This window comes from Notolabrus celidotus, chromosome 7 (genome assembly GCF_009762535.1).
Source record: "Notolabrus celidotus isolate fNotCel1 chromosome 7, fNotCel1.pri, whole genome shotgun sequence".
NCBI classification, from domain to species: Eukaryota; Metazoa; Chordata; class Actinopteri; order Labriformes; family Labridae; genus Notolabrus; species Notolabrus celidotus.
Genome location: NC_048278.1, coordinates 16,313,330 through 16,334,353, shown reverse-complemented (window position 1 = coordinate 16,334,353; position 21,024 = coordinate 16,313,330). Strand labels below are relative to the sequence as shown.

General features: G+C 41.7%; 1 protein-coding gene across 2 annotated transcripts in view; it reads left to right on the top strand.

Annotated features, from left to right (window-relative positions):
* Positions 1-21,024, top strand: part of LOC117815275 (alpha-1,6-mannosylglycoprotein 6-beta-N-acetylglucosaminyltransferase B) — a 154,792-nt gene that overhangs the window by 7,471 nt on the left and 126,297 nt on the right. For both annotated transcript variants that reach the window (XM_034686897.1, XM_034686896.1), the window contains exon 2: positions 6,204-6,316. In XM_034686897.1, coding sequence (XP_034542788.1) covers positions 6,204-6,316 — 113 coding nt within the window. The remainder of the gene's footprint in view (positions 1-6,203; positions 6,317-21,024) is intronic.

The window sequence follows — 21,024 nt, the reverse complement described above, 5'->3', positions numbered from 1 at the left end:
CAAATACCGTGTAACAGCGTCTGTTAGGCGTTTATGTCTGTCACTTTCAATGCTGTACTTGGCAACTCGAGCAAAGGCTGCGGCCACTCCAAGCTGTCGGCTGGCACCGACATGAGCTGCTGCGCTACTCGGTGTGGTAGGAGGGAGTCTCGCTTCTATAGCTGGATGGTTGCTTGCTAGATGAGACCTTAAATTCGAAGTGTTTCCTCGTTTTACTTGGATCTTTTTGCCGCACATTTTACACACTGCCTCATCTAAATGAGCTGGTTCCCCCTTTTCATTTGGCTGAAAGCCGAAATGCTCCCAAAGGGGCGAAGTAACATTTCGTTTCGGTACAAGCGCGACTGCCATTGCCTCCCGCTTAACGTGATTTGCAATGAGTTCAGGTCGCTTGCGGTGATGACGGTGGCCCACCATGCACCGCGGCGGGCTTCTTAGTATCGCGGTTTTTCATTTTGGCGGTTACCGCGACAGCCCTACCCTGAACAGCTGGTGTTGACCAAAGGGACTTACTCATCACGGAGGCTAGATCGCTTCAAACAAATTTAGGTTAGCCAAAATGTTTCTTTAATTTATTAAGACACTATCACAACATGCATACATATAACGAGTAAGAAACTTGGCGGACCGCGACGCACCATAACAAATCCATAACAAATCACCAGTGCCCAGCTGACGGTGCCAACTAAACTTTTGTTAGTGATTCAACTTTTCCTGAAAAAACACACACATACTCACAATCCACATCAGGATCTACATCAGTTAAGCACAGAACATGTAACAAAGATGTTACCAAAAGGCTTTGTTCAGCCTCAAAAGCAGCTAGTTCTCAGACAGACACTTGTGCGCATACAGGTAAGCACACTCTCACCAGTGGAGGCCTGTTTGTCCTGTTGTGTCTGATGGACTCACACACAATAATAAAAAGTCCCTAAGAACTATCAGAAAATACAGTAGTCCACTTAGTTTGCTTCAGACTTGTCTGGGCATATCTCTCTCCCAGCCGTAACTCAGGGGATGTGCTGTTAGCATGCTGCATTCAGGGCTGCTCAGAAACAGGAGATGCAGGAACAAAAACTAAGCTGGACAGACCGTTACAGGTTCAAATAATTGCTCAAGCAGGAATGATCAAGCCGAAAACAAAAAAGAGTAAAGAGGCTATTTTTAAAATGTAAGGAGTACAAAGTACAGATAATTTGTGAAAATATAAGGAGTAGAAGTAAAAGGTTGTCTGAAAAATAATTACTCCAGTAAGTATAGATACCCAAAATTTCTACTTAAGTAATGTAAGTATTTGTACTATTTTATTATTTGACACCTCTGTTAATTAGTATTTTCACCTTCCACCTGCTTGGCTTCCTGACCCCTGTGTAAGTGCAATAAATACACAATCTAGGCTAAGTATCTCTGCATCATGGCGTCACCTTCCTGACAAATAATCCCTTGATCTTATCTGTATGGTATGGGAATCACATCAGTTAAAGCATCGCTGCGGTCCTCTGACAATGATTGAGCTATTCTAATTAATTCGGCAATATGCCTGGAACAGATGGGACTAATATTTTATTATTTCATGATATCACAGTATCCTGGGAGAGACACAGAGGTAAATGGAAAACCATAGTGAATAAGTATGTGCCAGCTGCTTAGATGTTTGGATCTTGATGTAAATACAGTGTCATTATAATTTCCTTATGTTATAAATCAATAAAAAGTGCCACACACTGGTAGGTTGCTGACAGGCTGACACGTTGCTTTGATTGGTCTTGTTCTAATCCTGCCGATCGCAGTGATCATCACATTAAAGCATCATCTAAAACTCCTCCACCAGGAAATGAAGTCAATAATCAGAATGGGGGAGGTTTCATTTCAACGTGCATTCATACACAAATTAGGGTTTGTCTTGTTTCAAGTGTAATTAGGATGTCAATTCATGAGATCCTACTCCAATTGAAATTTTAATCTGATGAATTTGCTCAGAAAATGTATGGAAGAGGATGATAAAGGACCACTTGGGTTGAAATTACTTTCTTGACTGATCAAGTAGCTGTTATCGTGGTTGATGCTACCCATTAGACAAGAGTCTTGATAATGATTGTTCACAGTCCTTATGTTCTCGTGTCATACATCCTCCTGTCTGTCCTTGAATTCCGTGTATTACCACTCAGAACAAGATGCATTGGCTCTGTCTTGGAATATAGTCACCCTGGGAGCTTGCCAAACCACCATGCTCTATACTTAACAGATTATTCAGCATCATCTGGATCCCTTTGGGTCAATCGGATCACTCCAGCAAATGCTCTTTTAAGTGGCCATACTTCCTAGCTGTTGATAGGAACTCATTTCTCACGGCCTCATCAATATTAACAGGTTCGGTTCAGAACTGTGCGTGACTGTAGGTACTTAGTGTGCCATGCCAGAAAGTGTTGTCAAATTCCTCACTGTGCCGTGCTTTCAAGCACAAAAAGCTCCTGCCTGGCGTTGAACAGAAAGCAATATATGTGAATTATTCATATGATTGTTATGTTAAGTTTGTTCAGGTTTTCAACCTCTGGTGTGGATGTTAAATGTTTTAAGTAACCTCTGCAAAGGAGGCCACGAATGAAGAAGTGATAATGGATAATTATATCAAGAAATCCATCATGAGTTAATTTGCTTGCTGCAGTTTAATGGCATTGACATTGCTTTCGATGTATATACTGGATAGGATTTTTAGATATATCTAGAGCTGGGTGATATCATTACGATAAAATATTTCATATCAGTCAGTATCAATAATTATCACAATAAATATCAAATCATTATGTCATTTCACTTTAGAGGCAGATTTTTGGTCCTGAGTGAAAGTTGAAGAAACCAGACGGTTTGTTAGTTTGTATCTGGATTTAGTTTTCTGATGAGCTTCTTGAATCCATAATTTCTGACAGTGCTAACAGGATGCAGGTCTTCAGTGTAAGATGAGATTTTTGTGAAGTTTTAGTTCATAGTCTTATTTTTCTCAGGTTGAGGTTATTTGCTTGATTTGATTTAAATTTACAACAAATATATATCTAATTGTATTCCGTGTATCAGTTTACTAGAGTATTGTTTTGAGTTGTTCACTCCCCTTTAAGATTACTAAGGGTTACGGGCAGACTGATGTTTTTTCCCCACAGTGCAGTGAATGCATCACACTTGTTCGGTTGCTCCGTTGTGTTACGGTCACGGTAGACATTAAACGTGTTAGAAATGCACAGCAGAAGTTGTCTCTGTGCTCTTCCTTTACCCACATCCTGAAAGTATATTTAATGAAGTGTATTAAGTTAAAAGTTAACGCTGAGTCAGCACAGTGTTAGACTATAGACTCTGCTTTGAGCTGGTAGGTTTATTGTTGTCTTCAGTATCATTGTCACTCGCTTCAGCTGTTTACATTCTGCTCCAAACATCGTTGAGCTTGCCTACCTCACACCCTGGTACATGATTGGCTGTTCAATTCCGTAATCTTCTTCTGTTTAATGTTGGGCAGCAACTAGGGTTTAAGGCTCATAAGTGCCCCCTCCCTTTTGTCACGGGGCGGATCAGAGACTCAGATATGGAACAACAGAGAGACACAGCAGACCAGTAGATCACAATAAAGATTTTAATAAACAATAAAAGATCACAGTAAGCACTGGCAGATGAAAACGGTAACTGAAGGGGCAGGCCAAAATAACTATAAACTCTAGGGAGAAAACGACCTATGGTAAGGATGGAAATCTACAAAAGACTAAATAACCCAACACGATAACTATACAACACTATAGTGTTGTATAGTTCAGCTTATAGTTGTATAGTTATAGTTATAGTTATAGTTATATTATAATTATATATTAATATAATTATATATTATACTATATAATTATATAATATACTATATATATATTATACTATATAATTATATATTATAATTATATAGTTATATTATAATATTATAGTTATAGTTATAGTTATAGTTGTATAGTTCAGCTAAGTTCAGCTTAGTTGTAGTGAGTATAGGTCTTTGTATACAAAGACCTATACTCACTACAACTAAGCTGACCCAGAGAGAGAACAGGACACCTGGGCTGACAGTCCGAAAACAGGGGAGAGTTTGAGGGAAGGCAGGCTGAGGAGGTGTGCAGTGTGGCTGGAGTAATTTCCAAGTGTTGCAGGATCAGGCGAAGTTGCATGCAGAGCAGGCAGAGTTGGTCAGGGATCTGCAGCACAGGAAACAAGAGGTTAGTGTCTAGAGTTGTAAACAAAGAAGACAAGGTAGAGCACAAGCGTAGTTTGACTAACTGTGTTATACAACGGTCCGACTCCGAGTTGTGGCTGAAGTCAGGATTTTATGGCAAAGGTAGCTGCGTTGCTGGTGATTACTAATCGCCTGCACCTTCCTGCTTTCCACACCTCACTCATGCTCACATGGGGAAAAAGGAAAAAGGAGGGGGAAGGGGGAGGCTGCCACTAAGCAGAGCTGGAGGGCATGACACCTTTTCAGTGGTTGGAGGGTGTAATTACGGGTTTGTTTATATCAAACATTTGTTCTATTTATATTGAGAAAAAATTATATCACGATAATTATCGTTATCGCTTTATCGCCCAGCCCTAGTTCCTTAAAAAACTACTACACAGGGGTGCTGGTGGCCTAGCGGTCTACGCCCCCCATGTATGGAGGCTGTCCTCATCGCAGAGGTCGTAGGTTCGATACCAGCCTTGGCCATGTGCTGCATGTCCTCCCCCTCTCTGTACTTCCCGCATTTCCTGTCTCTCTTTAGCTGTCCTATCCATATAGGCAAAAATGCCCCAAAAATATAACTTAAAAAAAGAAAAAAAAACTACTACCGATATACACAAATGCAGAACATAACAACAAATGGGAACACTGCTTTAGCTGCTACAATATGTGGTAAAAATACTCAAATATAGCCATTCTTTGTTGCATAAATCTGCCTTTGTACTGTGCCACTACTGTTACAACAAAATCTTCCAAGAAATGTTCCTCTTTTGGGGTTAGCAGCACAGCAGCAAGCATATTTAAACATGGACTTGTTAGTCATGGTGGCTGACTGGTATTTTGTCCAGCGGAGGAGAATCACAGACAACTTCTCCTCCCTGCTTCCCTGAAGAGACTCGGCATCATAAGATAACTTTTGATCCATACACACTGAAGAGAGTAGTTTAACTAGGGCAGGATTTACACAGATATGAAAGACCTGATATTCAATTCTTTTTAAGTCAAACATCAGATTCTGTGTTAACAAAAGGGAACCCACACAAAGTCCCATTATGCATTCCCTTTAGAGATATATGGTTGTGTTCAAATATCGGATCTGTGCCGCATAGTGGGGGGAAGCAGGAGTTTATTCTTGAAGCTCAGTTTTGCTCCTCTCCTGGTGGATTTTAGCACATCAGAGAGAAAATGTGACAAAGCCAAAAGTAAATAAGTGGTACTAGAAATCTGACCTCTGACTGGCAAACTCAGCTTGTACACAGTATGCAGTGAAGACCGTATCGCAATGCCTGTTGTTTTGAACCAATTCAGTGTGGTTCAGACAGAGGTGTGGGGAGTGCCAGGTTGTTTTTGGCTGTCTCTGTCTTCTTCCTTTACCCTCTCCGTGCCTCTGGTATTACTTGAATAATCACCATTTTCTGGCCGCACTTGGGGACAAACTGCTCACCCTTATGTTGGCAGTGTGTCCTACATGTATGCCAACTGATGACATCAAAAAACCAAAATGTTTTAAGTGCCCTTTGGCCTCAAGTCTCCTCTTTTCCATGTGTGATCATTGCTCTATTTTATTCCCTGCCCTCTGGAAGTGCTGCCTGTTGTTTCTTGACTCTTCTTTTCGCTTCTCCTCTTCTGTTCTCCTCCGTATTTCGCTTCATCTCTTCATCCTTGCATGTCTGTTATTTTCCCTCCCACTTTTTTTCTTCCCTGGCTGCCGATCATTCTGTCTCAGAAAACCTGTCCTCCATAATTGTCAGCCTGTTCATCTGCCTACATACTTATTTTCTTTTCCAAGCCTCTCTCCTGTTATCCACTCCATTTTCTGCCTCCAAATACCTCACTATCAACTCCTCTCTCTCTCTCTGCATCTCCTTACTCTCCCAAAATTTCTATTTACCTGCCCTCCCCTGTAAATATATCTATCTATCTCAACTCACTTTTCATCTATTCCCTCTCTCCTCCCTTTGTGTTGCAGGATATTCGTGGTGGGAATTGGCTTCTTCAGCCTCTGCTTTCTAATGACCTCTCTGGGGGGGCAGTTCTCAGCCAAGAGACTGGGGGACTCCCCCTTCACCATCCGCACAGAAGGTACTGACATGTGCTGTGTGTGTGTGCGTGCATGTGTGTGTTTGTGTTTGTGTGTAAACAGTCCCTTTACTGGGTTGAAATGCTGTAATGTCACTGCATATTGCCATGCTATAACTCTCCATGGTCCCTGCTGGCGCATGTGCCACTTTGTCAAAACTGCACCACCTGTCACTGGAAACATAAAATGGCCTGGAGTGTTAGGATGAGGCTCAGAAATCGTAAAGTTAATGTAAATTCCAGCAGATCCAGTATGACAGGTGAAATTTATTTGTATAACCTTCAGGAGAAAAGCTGCCTTTTCTACAGCTGTGGTCAAGTAGTGTGAGATAAATCAGCGTGCTTGTGAATGAAGATTGATATAGTAGGTGGGACATAAAGTAAAGACAGCCAGTAGCTTAGAAGTTATTGGTCTGATCTCCTGTGACAGCAAGGTGGTTGGCTGATTTCACATCTGTGGGTTTCACCCTCACCATTTCCATTAGGGGTGTAACATTCATCCACTACATGGATGTATCGATTTACATTCCTACGATCTGACTACATTGATCTGTGCTCTGCAAGTTGGCCTTCTGGACGACATATATCGATCTAAGATCGTTTTTAAAAGTAATAAATTGATTGTATCGATACTATAAGAAATGATGCATTGGATTTTTTTGCACTTTTAATGATAAAGACGGTAAAAGTAAACTCAATTCAGGCTGCCCGTCTGTGACGTCATCGCCATGCGCCAGCAGACAACAAAACATAGCATGGCGGATGGCAGAGGAGAAGACGACAAGCGAGAAATTATCTAGCCACACACACTGGACACACACTGGACCATAATGATTGCGGTCCAGTGTGTGGAAACACTTTTTGCAAAGACAGAGATGTTCTAAATAAGTCGCTCATTGTTTGTAGGATATTTAAAGACCAAGTAAAGTACCACGGCACCACGACAAATCTATCCAACCACCTACTAAGGTGCCATGAGATTTCACACAACGCCGACCATCCAGGCACCTCTTACAATCATGAATCGAATCGTATCGTGGTTAAAAAGAGTCGTTACACCCCTAATCTCCATGGTGACTGCACTGACGGTTGCCGCGTTTTCTGTTTTACGCTAAAGATGTATATAAAATAACAGTGTCTTGGTTGAAATAATAAAGGAAGACAAAACCCTCCAAAACAAGATTAGGCTCCCAGGCAAAGATCTCCCCCTTTTCTTTTATGATCTTTGACGACTACAGAGGAACGATGCGTTAAGTTAAGTGCGATAAGTAATCTAGCCTTTAAATGTATTTTACAGCTCCCCAGATCCCTTCAAGGGTGCTTCTGTAAGACTCCCCATCATAAAGAAGTCCATCAAAGCAAGCCTGCACGACTTTTGCTGTGACCACAAGTGGAAATTACAGGAAGATGATGCATGGAGTTTTCTTTCCATTTCCTGAGATTGTCATGAGTCAGTGGATGATAGCAGACGACTTGCATAAGCTACTAGCATGCACTAGAAATGTGTCGATCGCGAACGATCCGGCTCTAAGAGCCGGCTCTTTGAAGTGAACGACGGGAGCCGGCTCCTGACTGGGAGCCGTTTTTGTTTTTTTTCCTCGTCTTTTTCTGTGAAAGCCTCACGTGATTGGTCAAGACATGGTGGCGTCTTGACCAATCACGTGTCTACATTGAGCAGAACGGGGAGGGGAGGGGTCAGAGACACAGACAGCACAGTGAGCACACCAACAGGAGGGAGACGAGAGGGAGAACAGGGTTGACAGAGAGAACGCACTGGAAAGGTGAGAAAACGAGTGACTGCAGAAAACACAGAAAACTTTAGACACATTTAAAAGGCATAGACTGTTCAACGGCAGAGGGAAGACTGCAAGGTGAAAGTGTCATCAATCAGGCTCCACAAAAAACTTGCAAAGGCACATTAGATCTGTCTGTGAAGGTTCTCAGTCATCCAGGTCATGGACATTAGCAGTGTTTATCCATCAGTGCAAGAAGTGAAGAATAAAGACAGTCAAGGTAACCTGCTGTCAATGAAGGTGTTTAAAAGTTTATAAATAATATACAGACAATCAGAGATTGGACCTTTTTGTCTAATTATGATGAGTCTTGTTTTTTGTACTTTATGATTTAATTTCTGTAGAACTCTGCTCCATGTTGAGAATATAAATAAAGCCTTTTAAATGATGCACATTTCATATAATGTATGTTTTTTACATTAGTAATTCATTTTACATATAATTTAACATTATTTTAGGTAATACAGTCATTCAAACAAGAAAAAATCTGAGGAGCCACTTGGGAGCCGAAAGAGCCGGCTCTTTGTAGTGAGCCGAGCCAAAAGAACCGGCTCTCTAAAAAGAGCCGGAATTCCCATCACTAGCATGCACAAAAACACTGTTCACTACAGCAGTTGTGGGAATAATTAAAAGTTTAGCAAATGGATGTATTTGAACTGGGTACAGAGGGATGAAGACAGGTTGGGGGTTTGGTTAAATAGGTTGAATGGGAAGAAACAGAGCCTTGTGGGATCAGTACTGGGTCTAGAAGTGTCAAGGAAAACCAATGAGTGAGGCATATGGGGGAGAAATGTCTTGATGAGCTTTGGCTCCCCTTGGTATCTTCCTTCATGACCAAAAACAAACATGTTTCATGCATTTTTTCAGCTGGAGGGTTGAGAGCAAGCGGCAACATCCGGCCGCAAGAATTGAAGCCAATGCGGAAGTGTGAAAAACTGCAGTTTCTCGAGTGTCCACTTGAGGCTGGCTCCGGGAGTGCCGGAAACCACATTCACACTAATTAAAAAAAGCTGATCTTTAGAGCAGAAATAAACATGTTTACAACCTGGTACAAAAAGTGTAGTCTAGATAGCTCATTTCTCAATCGGCACACACTGTACGGGAGGTGAATTTTTTGATAATGCAGCAATTTCGATCATATTGTGATTACAAGTTTTCCATTATGAGAGGCACAGCTGACTTGATTGACAGGTGGGAACACTGTAACTGTTTGCTAGGAGGCGTCCATGATAACTTCAACCTCTTTACCTAACAATAGCTCAACAGAAGTTGCCGGCAATTAGCTTCAAAACAGCGCTTCAGAAACAGATGGGTGACGTCACGGATCCTATATCCATTATTTATTCAGTCCATGGTTGAGAGAAAGAAATTAAACATGTTTATGGGTAGACGCACAGCGTTGAATTATGACACAGTATTATGCAGAACCAAATACTGGTTACTGAACTTGTGTTACATGGATACTAAAATATGAATCCAGCTAAGCCATAGATGCCTGGAAAATAGCGTTAACACACTGCTCTGCTAGTGATGTCACATGACCTGGAGTTAAGGCTGACTCCCAGAGGCAAGGCAGGAGGAAAAGGAGCACCGTGGTAATCTCCTGCTGTATAGGGCTCAAAGATTGAAAGTCAGAGGTCATTTTGTGGAGGCCAGCTACTGTTGGTTACTGCTAGAGCTAAAATATGAGTTCCTGCGCTCTGAGGGTGCTTACACGTGTGTAGCATGTGTGTGGGCTCAACAGTAGCTGAGGCAAGCCGTGTGTCAGTTAACGTGGGTGTGAGAGCAACTGAAAGATGGAGCGAGTGCAACTTTAAGTGTGAATCAGTCAGGTTTTGTGTGTGTGTGTGTGTGTGTGTGTGTGGGGGGGGGGGGGGGGGGGGGGCGCTTATGGTTTAATCTGTAAGGGAGAAAAATGAACCAGGGTACAGGGAAACTCAACTGTGTGCAAAGATGTAAGATGACCATATTAAATACTAGGTAGTGTGTTTTAGAGATAAAGGGGCAGAGGGAGGTGTGTGTGTGTGTGTGTGTGTGGGGGGGTTTGAGATAAATTGTGATTATTGCATTTGTGTGATAAATTAGGATTGGTGTGTATGTGTCTGTGTTTCGCGGTAACTTGATAAATCAGCCACGCGTGTGCTGCAGCCTGAGAAGACATCTGGAGCAAGCTCATTAAAAACTATGTTGTCCAAGCATGCTTCCCCCTAAGGAATCTGTGTGTGTGTGTGTGTGTGTGTGTGTGTGTGTGCATGTGTGTGCATGTGTCTCTTAAAGTAGCTGTGTGAACCTCTTTATACGCCTAAACACTGTTCTGCTTGTCTATGCACAAAACATGCCCGTATCTCCATTATCTCTATTGAGCCTGGGTACACTTGTTTGTCTGTATGCCCCACTGTTTCACCCTCTTTTCTCCCTTTATGCTCGTCTCTGCGGTCTACAATCGCACACAGTTTTTGCTGCTCTCTCCCTCTGAGTGTGTATGTGTGTGTGTTTTTGTGTGTTTGTGATGATCTGGCAGGAAATTGGCTGTTAAATGGGCCGACAGCGGCAATGTGGGACAAGATTGAGACCAGAGAGACTAAGAGACCAATCCATCTGCTCTCTGCAAATCAGCCCCGCAAAAACAACTGGCCCTTTCATTAGCCCTCGACTCGCCACCTGCAGAGTGTTGCACACTAACACACAACACACGCACACAGTCATGGACTCAGACACAGTGCCACTCCCATGTTTTATTAAACACATGAGAATTTCTGGCAGAATTCTCTGATAAAAATATGCAAAATTGCCTAATTAAAACACTTCTCCAGCCTTTGGGTGCTTGTGTTCTCACTCAGCGTAGTACAGCAGAGCTTTAAAAACACTTTCACTTTTAAGGATTTTTGACAGTGTTTTTTTTAATCACAAAACAAACAGTTTAAATATGAATTTAGATAATTAAAAGTGCCTTTAAGGTCCTGCAGGCAGAAGTATAAGCTTGTGATCAATGATTGTATAAGCTATAATGACAGCTGCTTTTTCGTAAATTAATTTAGCTTTAAGAAAATCATGTTTGTTCTGTGAGTTGGAGGAAAACAAATTCTTGGTTGGTTGTGCACTCTCTCTCTCTTCCTCTCTGCATTTCTGTCTCTACAATTAACACAAGCCAAATATGTTATTATGCAAGCACAAACACCACTCTGAATTCTTCTTGTATATTAAGTTGGCCAAAAATAAAAGCATGTAGTTAGATTTGTGGGAAAATCATTGCAATTTAATTCAATCCACCCATTGGTTTCTGGAGAGACATTTGAAGCCCAACTATAGCAAGTGCAAGATTGGACAACTCAGCTTTGCCCTTAATTATGCCAACCTATAGCTAACTCTTAGCCCTAAAATAAATCCAACCCCTCTACAGAATATACGAACAAATAAACAAGCTACACACCAAAAAGTGTTTATTAAAAAGTATACAAACATGTTGAATTTTGCTTTTAAAATGCGCATGTTAACACGGGACCAAATGTGGACTCCTTGGCCTTTGCAGCCAGCTTCAAGTGGACAATGAAGGAACTTCAATTTTTTGCCCTTCCGGCCTCATTTTTAAACACCTGCGGTTGCTGCTTGCCTAAAACGCAATACCAGTAATCCAGTCAATGCACCAAGCTAAAATCATAATAACCAATCAGCTAAAAAACAATTCACTCAAATGAGTTGTTGCTTAACAATAAAGAACAACAAAAATGTGATGCTAACGGAGTGTCCTGTTTGACAAAACTGGAAAAATACCAGCAATATAAACACACTATAAGTGTAGCAGGCATACCTGTTGTTGCTAGCTGCTGATCCGAATGGTGTCTTATTGTGTGCAGACATAAGTTTGACATTTTTTGCAGTATCTTAAACCTATACTCCCATGTCTATGCTTTCAGTTGTTTTTTGGCTGCGGTGTACTTATTAAATTTGATTTGATATGTGCACTGCATCATGTGATTTGCCACCAACTGCCTTTATTTTGCACCACAGCATAGGCAACGTGTCTGTCCAATATGCCATCATAGTATTTGTTACCATATCGATTCTGTAGCATGAGTATTGTTGCATGTATTGGCAAAGGGTTGTTCCAACAGCTACCTTCTGAAGCTAATCGTTACTCATGCTGTGTTGGCAACAATACTATCCTGAGCACAAGCAGACAATCTGCTTTTCTGTGCGTAATTCAAATTCTCAGAACCTCATCTTCTATTGTGCCCCAGTCATTTTTACACACATATTAGCTTACTGTTTGCACACAATGGCAGCCATATTTGTGTAGGGCCTTGTCATCTCAGTGGGAGTAGCACTGATAGCAATTGTTTGGGGTGTTAGCTGAATTCCGTCGCCACCTCTCGCTTCTACGGATTATCTGCTTCCACTGGAGGTTTGGAATGGTGGGTTTTCTCTGAAAACCCTGTCTCTCCTCGGTGACTCACAAACTCATCAGAAGCTGTGAGGCGGAGATTGAGAGGTAGGGGCTCAGTAGTGAAAATGAGAAAGCAGAGGAGGACAGATGTGGAAGTGGAGTAAAGACAGTATGTTTATTTTTCTGTGATCAAAAAGACAAAGAGATTTCTGGTGGTTTCACTTCTACAAAAAGGAGACACATTTCCTTCTCTGTATTAAAATATGTTAGACATAAGGGATACAGTACCTTGTTCAAAGGCTCCTCCTATGGGGCTTGTTCATACTCTTGACCTTATTATATTAACAAGGACCAAGAACAAGGTCTGCTCTGCTGAAAGTCTCAGAGCGTTCTTACTCTAGAGGTGGGTTCCTGCAGGAAAAGAGAATAGAATTTAATATTTTCCCCCTCAGCTATTACTTCTGCTCTTCTCTCTCTTCTCTGCAGGTTTAATGCGTAACTGCATGAGAAAACTGTCAATCAAAGACTGTTATTTATAAGATGGAAGAAGTCTTATAATCGCCACGAGGAGAATATTCTGTTCAGAAATGCTGCTGTGCTTGGATCCAAGCAGGGGCCGAGACTAATGTTTGTTTGACTCGCATTAATCTCAGTTCTGTGATGTTCGTCTGAAAGTTTCCACGCCATCCGTCATGAAAAGACTCATGCCAATGTGTCATATTCCCAAAAGCCACTTTAACTTGTCCTAAGAGAACCTCGGCTTAGAGATTTCACTCATCAGCTTACGTGCTTATACATTTCTTCGATTATTATTAAATGCATGATTCAGCACGTGTGTATTCCAGGACATCGTTTTGCAGTAGCTGGTACCGGTTGAGCACATCAGACCCCCCCCCCTCGCTCCGTGGTCCCTTTTCATGTTTTTTTAGCTCGCTGGATGTTCATCTCTATCTCACATTCCCTGCAGTTATGTTTCCTTGCCATTGCTTCATGTCAAACAAATCTGGCATGACAATCTTCTGCATGTCGCTGGCGCTAGGTGCAGCAGGGGAGTCACTCAGGAGTACACTTTATCAGCGCACTCATAGCCAGGGGAGTTTGAATGGACTGTGAGTGTGTGTGTATGTGTATGGGTTTTTAAGGTTCATGATTCTCTCTGGAAAACACCATCAAATAGTGCCAAAAATATAAAACTGATCTAGGAGTGAAAGAGCAGGTGTGCGTGTCTGTCTGAGGAATTTTATTTTTGTGTTTCTGGTCAAGTATTCTTACAAGTCCTTAACAGAAGATAATTTACATCTTAATTATTCTTCATTTGGAAAATTAACTATAATTTCTTAGTACTAGAAAACTTATTAACAAGTGTAGGGGTATAGGGATGTCCTGATCCCGATTTCAACTATTGGATTGGAGCTGAGGACGTTTTTTAATAGATCTGTGATTGGTATTTGAACCGATCATCTCATCCAATCATTTCCGTTCTCTGTAACTGAACACAATTTACAGCTTTTAGTTTTATTGAGCGTTCAGAGTTCCCTTTCACTGTGTAAACATAATTTGAAAATGATAAATGGGACATTAATGTAGAACTCAAGCCATGATTTAAATTCTATTGTAGAACTCACATGTGCACTGCAAGACACGTTACAGAAAAAACATGCTCTACGCACCCTACGGTAACTATCCAGGGACATATGGTTCAAAAAGACTACGTTTAGGATAGCAAAACAATGTGGAGAAAACAATAGGATTTGTAAAAACTACTTTTAGAAATGTATGTATGTGGGTAAAGGAAGCTGGTAATTATTGTAAGGCTGCATTAGGTTGTCATGAGAAAATTGTTGGAAGCACTCTCATGGAAATGTAGCCACTTTCAATTGCACCTTTTGAAGTAAGAGAAATGTTCTTTTTCTCTACCCTAACAATTTTTCCCTTTCAAACTGAAATTGTTTAAAGCCGGACCCACATAATGTTAAATCACATTATCATACTTTCTGCTGCTTTGTTATTTCCACTTCTGTCCCCTACAAAGAGCTATTGCATATCAACCAGCAGGAGATACTGTTGTTCTGACATAATGATCCTTCAACAGCTTCCCACCTGTGACTCTGCAAATTGTGTTTAAAGGCCAGATAGTCCTCCGGTGGTGATGTTATAATCTAAATCCTTCATTTAAAAATCCCCTGACTGGTAAACAAACATATACAGGATAGAACAGTGAGACACTAGACTTTCATATTCCTCACCCTGTTCTGTGTGGCCTCCAGAAAGGGATAACCACCAACCATTGCTGATAGAGCTGTGCGCTTGGGAGAAATTGAAGATTGTGTTTTGCACAAAATAGTTTTGAGGTTTGAATGTGACAAATTACTATACTCACTGAGATGGAGGCAAGGTTGCAAAGTCAGTACATAATGACTGTGATGGAAGAGAGCATTTATTGGACTTCATAGCTTCACTGCAGGCTAATACAGCAAGGCGACTAAATGGCTTTCATTCTGTTTGTAAGTTAAAGCTAGGGCTGGTAGTCACAGAAGACTAGCAGGAATTTTAATGTAGCATTTCCTCAGGACTCCGTCTACACCCCCTGCACTTAGGGAGAGATGTCAGAGTGAGGATACTGCCATCAACCAGCGCACCATGAGCAGTTGGGTGTTCGGTGCCTTGCTCAAGGGCACCTTGTCAGTGCCCAGGCAAGTGAACCAGCACCTCTCCAGCCACCAGTCCACTTGCCAAACTTCGTCCATGCTGGGATTCGAACCGGCGACCCTCCAGTCGCCAAGCCAAGCCCCTATGGACTGCCGCCCCCAGAAACCGGGAGTAGAACCAGACTCATGTTAGACAGCCATCTGCCTCGACCTAATGAGGCTCTGGTCCTGGATATACTTTCAATTTGTCTCTCCACCAACAAATTCTCCAGTCAATGTTTTGGAAGCAGCTGCTTCAGAACCACAGTAAGATTTTATCTCTAACTTTTTGCATTTTTAAGGAAGTCTTTTTGGGCTTGCCATCTTTCTGACATTACGCTCTGTGACAACATTTTTCTTGGCTACTTGACTGTTGTTTATTGAATCTTATACAGTGATCACCACTATCCAGCTTCGTAACCCTACCTCAGTTGTTGAATAATTTGCCCTTCTTTTGAGTCACTTGGTTTGAGACGATCATTGTGTCTCTTCATCTTTCATCCCTTAAGTGCTGTGGCTGTGAGTGACAGCCTGCGTCGGTCTTGAGAGGTACACTCACTTTACACATAAGTGGCGACATCCACTGTTGTGAACTAATAATGGCGTTTGATAGATTCAACCCTGAGTATAAGACAATCCCGTTTTTTCTGATGTTTTGTTTCTGTTAACTTAAAATGAGCCTTTTATATTGACATAAGAAGTCGGTCCCCTCGTTGCAGAGGTTGCCATCTTGCACCACTGTGTTTCTACAATAACATTGAACAGACAAACTTGTAACAGCCATTTTAGTGAGTGACTGCCTGAAATTCACCAGCTGAAAGATAAAGAAGTAAAAGTGAGTGGTTTTTGTGTGAAGAAAAATGTGACGTTTTTGTAGACACTTGACAAATGGTGGACCATACTCATGTTGCATCACAGCAGCTTCTTGCCTCCGAAGGCCACATTACCTTGTGGAGCTTAACCAATGGGAGGGGTGAGCAGGACAATATTTTAAACCAGAATCTAACCTCTATATATCGCTTAATATTCCCATTTCTGCATCCTGTTGAAAAAGTCACTGTTAGTAAGGCACGAATGAAACAGCCCATGGAAGTGCATGCACCCAAAGCGGCAACCTCTGGCCATGATCATTGAAGCCCAGGCGGAAGAGTTAAAGGTGACATGTCATGCAAAATCGACTTTTTAATGGTTCTCTACCTGAAATATGTTTCCCTGGCATGTCTACAAACCCCCCGAAAATGAAAAAAATCCATTCTGCCCCTGTTCTGATTTCTCCACCTTTCTGTAAATGCTTGCTGAAACGAGCCGTTTCAGACTTCCGTGTTTTTGTTACGTCACAACAATATTTGGTCTGTAACGGAATCAGGGCTCGGAGCTTGTTCAGCTCATAGACTGTATAAAATACAACTCAACCACTCCTCCGTTTTTCTTTCCCTGCACATGTGTGCTAACAAGGAGCTTAGGAGGGAGGCATGCTAGTTGTAGGCTGTCTTAATCAAGGGAGAGGTTCCGGTGGCTGGGGGTGAGGCTTTCAGCAGTGTGTCTGCCCCCTGGTGGCTGGCTGCAGTATAGGTAAAAAAATCCGTCTCCCCCATTCATTTGAATGGGGGAGCAGTTAAACTTTAAAAAATAAATACACGTCGTACGAATGTTTCTCCCATCCGTATGCTGTGGTGATATGTAGTTAGTATCTGAGTGTTTTGTGTTCAAGGCCTCTTTTTTCTGAAAAGTTAGTTTCAGAAGTTCGTTAGTTATTAGAGTTTAAAAAACTGGGTTTTACTTCCGGGTTTCCTTTGATTCACAGCCCCCGTGGAGTGAAACTTCATAGGACACACAGCGTCTTGTGACGTCACGCTGTAGGGTGGAGCTTATTACAGTGGCTTCACAGGCTCTGGCTGCACAATGGCGGCGCCCAGGAGAGGGTTTTTTTGGCTACAGAACTGTACAACGGGAAGAGGCGGAGCAACGCTGTCCATTTTTATTTACAGTCTATGGTCTTAATAAACACAAAGGTCGGTTTTACTCCCTATGTCTGCAGATTTGAAGATCTAGTGGATGATTTTTATTTTTCATGGAAAAGTGCTAGCGCTAGTTAGCATAGCCACATAGCTACATGTGTGTAGCTGTGTACCAAGACACACGTCGACATACTGACAAATAAAACAACGAGAAACACAAAATCTGTGACCAATCCTTCAGAAAGGTCCTGCTGCCTTTCTGGCAGAGGTCGGATTTACTCCCCACGTCTGCAGATTTGAAGATCTAGTGGCTGATTTTTATTTTTCATGGAAAAGTGCTAGCGCTAGTTAGCATAGCCACATAGCTACGTGTTCGTAGCTGTGTACCAAGACACACGTCTACATACTGATAAATAAAACAACAAGAAACACTAAATCTGTGACCAATCGTTCAGAAAGGTCCTGCTGCAGGCACCTCTCTGTCAGGATCAGATTCTGGATCAGATTCAGAGGGTTGAAGTAACGCGGGTCTGTGAGCAGCCGTGTATATTTAGCCAATATGTAAACATTAGATCAACATGCTGGACAGCTGAGGGCACACCCACTTCCTGAGGGGGCATGGTCAGAGAGAAAACAGACCTTTCTGAGCAGGGCGGAAGAAGAGGGTTTTTCAGGCATGCCAAAATCTGATTTCAAAGTGTTTTTTTGAGCATAAACTTTAAAGACATGTTTTTGGGACCTCTTAGACCAATATATTTTGATGAAGGGAGCATAATATGTCACCTTTAAAAAATTCAGTTTCTCGAGTGTCTGCTTGAGACCGGCTCTGGAAGTACCGGAAACCTCATACACACTAATTCAAAAAAGCCGATCTTTACGGCAGAAATACACATGTTTACAGCCTGGTAAAAACAAGTGTAGTCTGGATGGCTAATTTCTTGATCTGCACACACTGTACAGGGGTGAACTTTTTCATAACGCAGCAATTTCGAAGATATTAAGATTACAAGTTTTCCATTATGAGAGGTGTAGCTGACTTGATTGACAGGTTGGAAAACTGTATCTGTTGGCAAGGAGGCTAAAGGCCTTCCTCTTTGCCTCACACCCGCTCGACAGCAGTTAGGTTGAGTTCAGCATTTCCAATATGGCTCCCGCCGACGATCGGCTTCAAAACAGCGCTTCAGAAACAGATGGGTGACGTCACAGATACTCCGTCCATTTATCATACAGTCTATGCTGCATCCACACTGCTGTCAGTATTGTTGTATTAAAACCATAGACTGTATAAATAATGGGAGTAGTATGCGTGTTGTCAACCATCTGTTCCTGAGCGCTGTTTTGAAGCCAATTGACGGCGGCAGCCATATTGGAAATGAGCAACTCAACCAGGCATAGTGTGGCGTAAAGAGGCGGCGTTTGAGCCTCCTACCCAACAGCTATGTGTTCCCATCCGGGAGTCAAGTCAGTCATGTCCTATTTTGGGCCAAAGCTCGTAATCTTAATATCTTCTGAACTGTCGCGTTAGAAAAAAATTCACCGCCCGTACAGTGTGTGCCGATAGAGAAACTAGCTACATAGAGCTAAGACATTTTATGAACTAGGCTGTAAACATGTTTATTAATGCTGCAAAGATCGTCTTTTTTGAATTGGTGTCTATGTGGTTTCCGGTGTTTCTGCAGCCAGCCTCAAGCGGATTCTCGATGAATTGCAGATTATAACACTTCCGCATGGACTTCATAGTTTGAGACCGGAGGTTGCCGCTTGATTAAAAAACATTCTACCCTTTAAACTGGTACTAAATTAAGGGGAGTAATGTGACCTTTTGCAAGAGACCATACTGTATGCATTGCAACAATAGCGTGTCCTTAAGAAGTAGCATACATTTGTCCTACTCCTACTCTATATCTTTACAATTGCATTATATATTTGTACCTGGGCTGCATCTATTCTAAACAACTGTGCTTTCCTCATTTATTACTCCTCTCCCTGACTATGTTCCCATGTGTGCACACTTCAATGTGTCATTCCAGCCTCAGCCCATCCCTAACACCAATACATATTAATGAGAAAGCCTATCCAATTTCCAAGTAGAGAGGGCCATTGTTCTGGCCTAAGTGCCATTACTCGGCCGTAAATGAGAAATTTCTCCACAGCACATTATATGATGGTTATGTCTCTGGGAAGGTTACTCTGCAGCAATATGCTGTCTCAATTACCCAGCCTGCATCAAGCTTTGTCTACAGGTCGCTAGCTCAACGTTTTCTCTGCCATAAGCTGGTTATTTGCTCGGGTGCTGATAGTGTCGTACTCAAGCGTGCTCATGCTTCCTCTCTGCAGATATACTAATGGCTAATGGTGTTTACCAAGCCTTGGCCTCAGTCGCCTGACGGTTTGGGAAGACTCAGGTTGTATTCTGTGTGTTGACAAAATTGCTGCCTGTATTTGTCTGCTCTCTTCGCTGGTGTGGGCTGATAAGGTCGTAAAAGAACACCAAGCATGACTTAAGATTATTCCTTTCCTCAAGCCACCTCTTCTCTCACCTCTCTCCTTTTCTCCTCCTTCTCCTCACTCTCTCATTTCTGTCCCTCAGAGATGAATATATTAAATGCCTGGTGTTAGACTGAATAATTGCAGGGTAGCTGTAGCTTTTTCTTTGTTTCTCCAGCTCATTTCTGCCTATTCTTCTGCCCCCTTTCTTTTCCTGCTCTCACATACATGCCTGTGTTGAACACAGTTGGACTGCTCTTTCACTGCCGTTAAAACACATCTGCCTTTGTCTGAATAGTGACAGAAATGATTGCTGCAATGAAGGGGAATTCATACAGTTTGACGTACATTGTGCATAGTGGCAGGTTGATGAGAAGGCATAGAAATAAAGGTTACTTAACGATTTTACAATCATCAAAATGCCAGATTTGAGTCTAAATACTGCAGCTTAGCTTCAGACAGTTTGCAAACAACCATCAGCAATATTAGAAAGCTAGTTTGGCTTTCTTTTTTCCCATTGCACAAGCTCTAAAAAAAAAAAAACTTATTTTAATGCAAGTTTGAGATGCACAAAGAAGGAAATACTCTGCCTACATAGCATTTGTCTTGTGATATTTAAATATTGTATACGTAATTAATAAGTACAGCCATTACTATGATGAGTGAACATGCAGTATCACTCTGAAAATGAGCAACAGAAAACATCCGTGTTTCAGAACGTGAGAATCAACAGCTGAAAAATACAAAAAGTGTTCAAATGCCACATTGTGTAATAAAAGAGGCAGTGGTGTACAATCCCCACAATTAGATAAAACATTACAAATTGACTTCTCTGCTGCCCTTTCATTGGAAAATGCATGAAAAAGTGCCTTCTGGATGCCCCTCAAATGTACTGTATAAGACATCTAAAATATCCCTCTGAATGCACTTCCAATTCTCCTGGATTCACACAGTCAATTCATTGTTGCAAAGAAGTGCACTTTGGATGCCCCTCCAGGGAATTCAATGTAAAAAAAAAAAAAAACTCTTGTTGCCCTTGTAGTTTAGTGTATGTTATGTTGATTATGTAATGTAATCAATAATATAAAAATATATCAATAGTTTTCCTTTTTCATAATTAACTTGCTAAATACTGTGAGGTGCAATGCTCATGGTGGATTAAGTTGGGGTAATACGGAGTTTTCCCCTTCGTTGGTGTTGTGTCTCAGTTCATAATTTGACATAGAGTGGTCTAGACCTCCTATTGCTTTCACCCCTGCCCTTCAAACAGCCTGAGTACGCCACTGAAAAGAGCAGTGCAAATCACCACATTCAGAGCACTTCTTTGAATAGAAATAGACAATATTATGGATAATATTCAACTAATTACAGACAGCAATGGGTTCATTGGGAATTTAAAATT